The sequence below is a fragment of the Cervus canadensis genome, chromosome 25 (assembly GCF_019320065.1).
Source record: "Cervus canadensis isolate Bull #8, Minnesota chromosome 25, ASM1932006v1, whole genome shotgun sequence".
NCBI classification, from domain to species: Eukaryota; Metazoa; Chordata; class Mammalia; order Artiodactyla; family Cervidae; genus Cervus; species Cervus canadensis.
The window spans coordinates 24,663,085-24,669,390 of record NC_057410.1 but is presented as its reverse complement, the minus strand read 5'-3'; the positions used below and the strand labels follow the sequence as shown (position 1 = coordinate 24,669,390).

General features: G+C 40.5%; 1 protein-coding gene across 1 annotated transcript; it reads right to left on the bottom strand.

The window, feature by feature from the left end:
- Nucleotides 1–924: 924 nt before the first annotated feature.
- Nucleotides 925–1,863, bottom strand: LOC122427603 (olfactory receptor 8S1-like). The gene has a single exon (XM_043447187.1). The coding sequence runs from the start codon at nt 1,861–1,863 to the stop codon at nt 925–927; it is 939 nt and encodes a 312-aa protein (XP_043303122.1).
- Nucleotides 1,864–6,306: the final 4,443 nt, after the last annotated feature.

Genomic DNA, 6,306 nt, shown 5'->3' with positions numbered 1-6,306 from the left:
ATGGTAATTATTCTTTTATTGCTAATTACTGTAGCTGTAATTCCTCCAATCTGATTTGATCACAAACCTTCTAGTGGGCTATTGATTAAAGTTAAATATTTTTAAATGAAATATAAAGACTCTTTTGAATCTTTCATTATTAAGCATTTCAGATTGATTTTTTGGTAAATTTTATTCTTTTTTTTTTTTTTTTTTGAGAAATCAAACCACCTATGTATGTTAACTTTTCACCCTAATTAATTTGTTGTCTTATTAGTGTGCTTGTGGAAGAATGCTTTCATATTCTTTCCCAATCAATAGAGCATAGACTTTTCAAGTGGAAGTTTAAAATATATGCCTCTAGGAGACCCAACCAGTCCATCTTAAAGGAGATCAGTCCTGGGTGTTCATTGGAAGGACTGATGCTGAAGCTGAAACTCCAGTACTTTGGCCACCTCATGCAAAGAGTTGACTCATTGGAAAAGACCCTGATGCTGGGAGGGATTGAGGGCAGGAGGAGAAGGGGACGACAGAAGATGAGATGGCTGGATGGCATCACCGACTCCATGGGCATGAGTTTGAGTAAACTCCAGGAGTTGGTGATGGACAGGGAGGCCTGGTGTGCTGTGATTCAAGGGGTTGCAGAGAGTCGGACACGACTGAGTGACTGAACTGAACTGAACTGACTTTTCAATAACAAGATGTGGTGCTCAGGCAAGCTCTAGGATCTTTTGTGTACCCTATTTGACTCTGTGTTGAGGCAGGAACGGGGCTTCCCTCCAATGACTCAGTGGTAAAGAATCTGCCAGCAGTGCAGAAGACACAGGAGACATGAGTTCTAAAAGAGATGGACACGACTGAGCAAGAGCAAAGAGCGTGAGAAGGAAGAGGCAACATAACAGAAAGCTCAATCTTTGCAGTTTTGATGAGTAAATGTAACTTACTTCACTGCCTAAAATATTGCAAATATTTTCCCAATGTCCTTTTCACAGCTGTCTTTACTTCCTTGTTCCTTAGGCTGTAGATAAGGGGATTCAGCATTGGGGTGATCACACTGTATTGTAAGGAAGAAAGCAAATCTAGGGAGGAACCAGAGGGAGGCATGAGATAGCGAAGCATACCTGAGCCAAAGAACAGGATCACTGCAATGAGGTGGGAGGAGCAGGTAGAGAAAGCTTTGCTCCTGCCTGTGGTGGAGCTGATGCTCAGAATGTTGATTATAATATGAGCATAGGAGAAGAAGATTGGGAAGAAGTTTCCAAGGCCGAGGAATATGGTGGAGAAGGACAAGATACTGATATTGATGGAGATATCAGAGCAAGACAGAGGGAAGAGGGAGGGAAGCTCACAGGTGTAGTGGTGGATAGTTTGAGCACCACAAAAATCCAGATTAATAGCCAAGAGCACAATGATGACTGCATTGAGAGAGGCCAGGCCCCAGGAGCCCCACACCAGCCCCTTACAGAGCTGGTTGCTCATCACCTGGTCATAGAGCAAGGGGTGGCAGATGGCGACATAACGGTCATAGGCCATGACTGAGAGCAGACAGGCTTCATTTCCTGGAATAAGAAACATAAAGAAGACCTGGGCTAGACAGCCCTCTACTGAGATGGTCTTCTTCTCAGATAGGAGGTCCTCCAGTAGCTTGGGCAAAGTGGCAGAAGACAAGCAGAGATCTAGGAATGATAGATTACTCAAGAAGTAGTACATGGGTGAGTGGAGGTGGGAGTCAGTCCTGATCACTAATATCATTGTCAGGTTCCCCGTTAGTGTCAGGAGGTAAATTCCCAGGAATAATACAAAGAGCAGAGCTTGGATGTGGGGGTCATCAGACAGCCCAGTGAGAATAAACTGGGTTATGGTGCTGTGGTTCCTCAAGGCCATTTGTTGAGATTATTTTCCTGTAATAAAATAAAGGAGAGGTGAGATCTCCTATGACTGTTCCTATTTCATTCATAGCATCACCCCTTCTGCTTACACATTTCCCCCTGCGCTGTTTGGGTGCTGTGTTGAGGCACTCAATATATCCCTCACTGTACCTCAGCAAGAAGTTTTATTCTATTTTGTCAATCACTGTTCTTGGATTGCAGCCTTCACATACTTAAGAGAATCTCATTCCTTTTTTATAGGGATTTAATTGGAAAAATAAATATACCTGGCTTCCTTGTACATTTTTGGTAGTTAGTTTCCACCTGGATTTTTCCTATTGTTTAGAGAGCCTTATAATCATTTGGTTTTAAGAACCATTATAGTATGGATTTGCAGCAGTTATTTTAAACTTGTCTCCTTTCCATATCATTATATTTTAGGTCATAATCATCTAGTGACTTCTAACTTTCTAAGCACTCATTAAATTTCCATTAACTTTGTGTGTGTGTGTGTGTGTGTGTGTGTACAGAGTATCTCAATCACTATCTCAGTTTTTTCCTCAAAGTGATTTTGTGATTTATTTATGGCAGCTGATATGATATCCATTTTACTGTTGAAAAATATGATATTCAGGGAGATTTTTTAATGCCATGTTGACAACAAGTGAAAAACCATTGCTTTTTCTAATCTACCAGATTAGGCTTGATCCATAGGTACTTAGGCCATTTTTCCTGTTCCAGTATTCATAGTTCTTTCTTATCCATCTTTAACCTACTTTTAAACCAAATTGGCTACTTTTGATATCAGAAAAGTGTATTTATTTCTGTGCTTCTATTATTCTCCATTCAGATGTTCTCCATTTTAATCTGTGGATCTAAATTCTTAACTGACCTTAAATCCTGTCTTTTTCTTATAGTCTCTCCTGACAGCTCCCCCTTCTAAACTCACAACCTTCTATTTAAATCACTGACTCCTTGTTTTCAGTGGCTTTATATCATAGTCTGAATTCTGATTTTTTTCTCATTAATGTTAAATATGTTTTCTCAGATTTCCCCTCAAGGCTATGAGCTCATTGATAAAATGGACCACATCTTAATAGTAATCACAAATTATTATTTCTAGCTTCATCTTCACACATTTTGTTAGCTTCATTATACCTATCACATTATTTGAAAACCTCCATATGACCTCTCATGCATACTTCAGATATGACCTGTTGAATATTCCAAGCACCGTCCCATCCTTTCACTCTATACCCCTAATACCACCTCAGTCGTGTCTGACTCTTTGCGACCCCATGGACTATACAGTCCCTGGAATTCTCTAGGCCAGAATACTGGAGTGGGTAGTGTTCCCTTCTCCACGGGATCTTCCCAACCCTGGGATCGAACCCAGATCTCCCACATTGCAGGTGGCCTCCCTGGAGCCACCACAGAAGCCCAAGAACGCTGGATTGGATAGCCTGTCCCTTCTCCAGCAGATCTTCCCACCAAGGAATCAAACCAGGTTCTCCTGCATTGCAGGCAGATTCTTTACAAGATGAGCTACCAGGGAAAGCCGTCCTAATACCACCAGTCACCTGTAATGCTGATCCCTGGCAGAAGTATTGGGAATGTTATCCATCAGAGTTGCCATACTGCCTACCCATGAAGTCTGTGTTTATCTGCAGAATAGGTCATCTTCTACAACATCCTCTGATGATCTCCCATTTTTATAGAAGCAGCAGTTACTTTAACCATCACTGCAACGAGGTACTTACATTTGTGTTGTGGGCAATTTATTTATTTTTTTTGTCCCATGAGGTCAAAAAAGAAGTATTTGTGTGGTTTTCCCTTAACTGCTTCTTGAATCCACTTGTGCTAGGTGTAAGGGTTTATCCAAGAAGACCAGAATGGTGGTAGATTATATGAATGATGATGCTCACCTGAATCCAAATAACTTTGAACCTGCATTTGTAGGGCTATGTAGTAAAGCACCATTCTGTATGAAGTTTTCTTAGGAGTCTGAGGTTTTAAAACATGATTTAGCAGGTTTCTGCTTTTGTTTGTCAGCTCACAATATAACCCTACATAGCTTTATGAACTTACAAAAATTTTATATTGCTTTTTCATATACCACCTATTTCTGATCCTGCCAATAATCTATGACCCCATGCTAACTCACCAAGAGATGCTTCAGCTATGATCCCATTAACAAACTCATCAGCCAAAGCTTAGGCCCATCTTAGACTGACATGTAGGTTGCCTTTGTGCCTGGAAAACGGGGTAGTGTTTACCCTTGTGTGCCTGGGGATGTTGGCTTAGTTCTAGTGATAGTGAGGCAGAAACAGCTGGAGAAATTATGTTTGCAAATCCTGCATGGATACATTTGTAAATACTGTTGATAGAAAACTTTTTATATAAAATCTACTCAAAGCAAAGTAAAATGATAAATAGGACTTCTTCATAAAACTTAGATATTTTCATGTATATCTCAACGATCTGGATATTTTCAAGCCATCCCCCAAATTGCTTTATTCTCCAGTTTCACTCACAAGGAGACCAGACCACAGTGTCTTGCCGCCACAGTGGCAAGCTCAGGGTCTCCTGGTAATTGAGACTATTTCCAGAATCATTTCTATTTCTTTAGCATAGTATTTCTGGAGAAATTTTTCTCTCTCATCTGATGCCCACATTTAGTATGCAGGAAGACATTAACCACTGTATCAAGTGATTTAGAAGGTATCACAGAGAAAGGAGCCCCCCATCCCCTGCTAAATACCATTTCAAACTGATGGGATAAATTTTTTTTGAATGACCAAAAGCAAAACCTTGCAACTCATTCTAGGTCAGGATATCAGGAAATAAATTTAGGAACAAAAGAAATTGTCTTCGCTTCATCCTTTTGTATTAGAGACTGATATGAGATTTACACATGGATGAGAACAGGCACAATTAAAGTGATCTCAGCAAATGGTAAAAGATATGAAAGGAGGATTACAGAATTGTCCTAGAAAGTCTAACCCACACTATTTAAAGATATTTCTGGAATGAACAAATGAGTGAAGTGTGTGTAGTAGGTCAGCCTCCAGGATGGCCTGAGGGATCCCAGGACAACTTTTAGACCCAGGAATCTGAACTGGGAGAAGAATATCAGTACTGGGAAGGAGAGAAGCAAAGGTCAACATGTCCCAGCTGAATTGTTCTCAGAGCTGTTCCCTCCTTGTGAATAGTACTCCTCTGCACTACACACACCTACTCACTGGTAACCAGATCTGAAGGTTTAAGGAACAGAAATATTTACTGCAGTTTATCAAACTGGAGTCAGAAAAAGCAGAGGAATAAGTTCCTTTAACAGCCCAGAATCTGTCTGTAATATTCTGATTTCTCTCTATAATGTTTTGTGATTATGAAGTATAAGAAGATTTAGGCCAGACTGTAAGATGTCCCTGTATTCAGTGTTATGCAGGGAGGATAGAGGTCATTCTGTTGGTTTGTGCAGGTTTGATAGACTAATGCAACATTTGGGGGAATAGGGATGTCTAAGCTGAGAAAGATTGAAGGCAGGAGGAGAAGGGGATGACAGAGGATGAGATGGTTGAATGGCATCACCGACTCAATAGACATGAGTTTGGGTTAACTCTGGGAATTGGTGATGGACAGGGAGGCCTGGCATGCTGCAGTCCATGGGGTCGCAAAGAGTTGGACATGACTGAGTGACTGAACTGAACTGAAAGCCCTTCCCAGGGTTGGAGGTGATGTCAAGGGCCAAGATATTTTCATCTCTAGTCAGGGAAGAGGGATGAAGGAACAGGATTCTTGGCTCTAGAACAAGTGGAATAGGTAATGAAATGTGAGGAGGTAGAGATGTAGGAAGGGATAGACAGCAGATTTAAAACCTACACACAGGAATCTCCCTGGTGGTCCAGTGGCTAAGACTCCATGCTCCCAATGTAGGGGGCTAAGGTTCAATCCTTAGTCAGGGAACTAGATCCCACCTGCTGCAACTGAGAGTTCACATCCTGCCACTAAGATCCAGTGCTGCCAAATAAATACATAAATAAAAATAATAAATATTAAAAAAATGGTTGAAAAACCCTACACACAGATATTCTGGGAAAAAGATAAAGGTATCCTTAGAGAATCAGGGAAGAATTACCATACTTTTTGTTTTTCTGTTTCTTAAAAAAAAAAAATTTTCTGCCTTTCCCATCATGGTTGAACATCATAGGTAAAGTCTCCTCAAAACTGACCTCCTCTCAAAGGAGTTTGATGTTTGGTATGTCAGACAGCACTCAGAGTTCTGGGCATTAGAATAGTTCTCTTGTTAGAAGCAGTATATAAATCACACAATCAGGACTGTTTCCCTGAAAACCTTAATTTAGGGTGGTGTCATTCCATAAAGTAGGCAAAGGTAAGGACAGTTTCTCTAAAGAAGCTCAAATTTTGAACAACAGACATATATTTCATTAAACCTCTC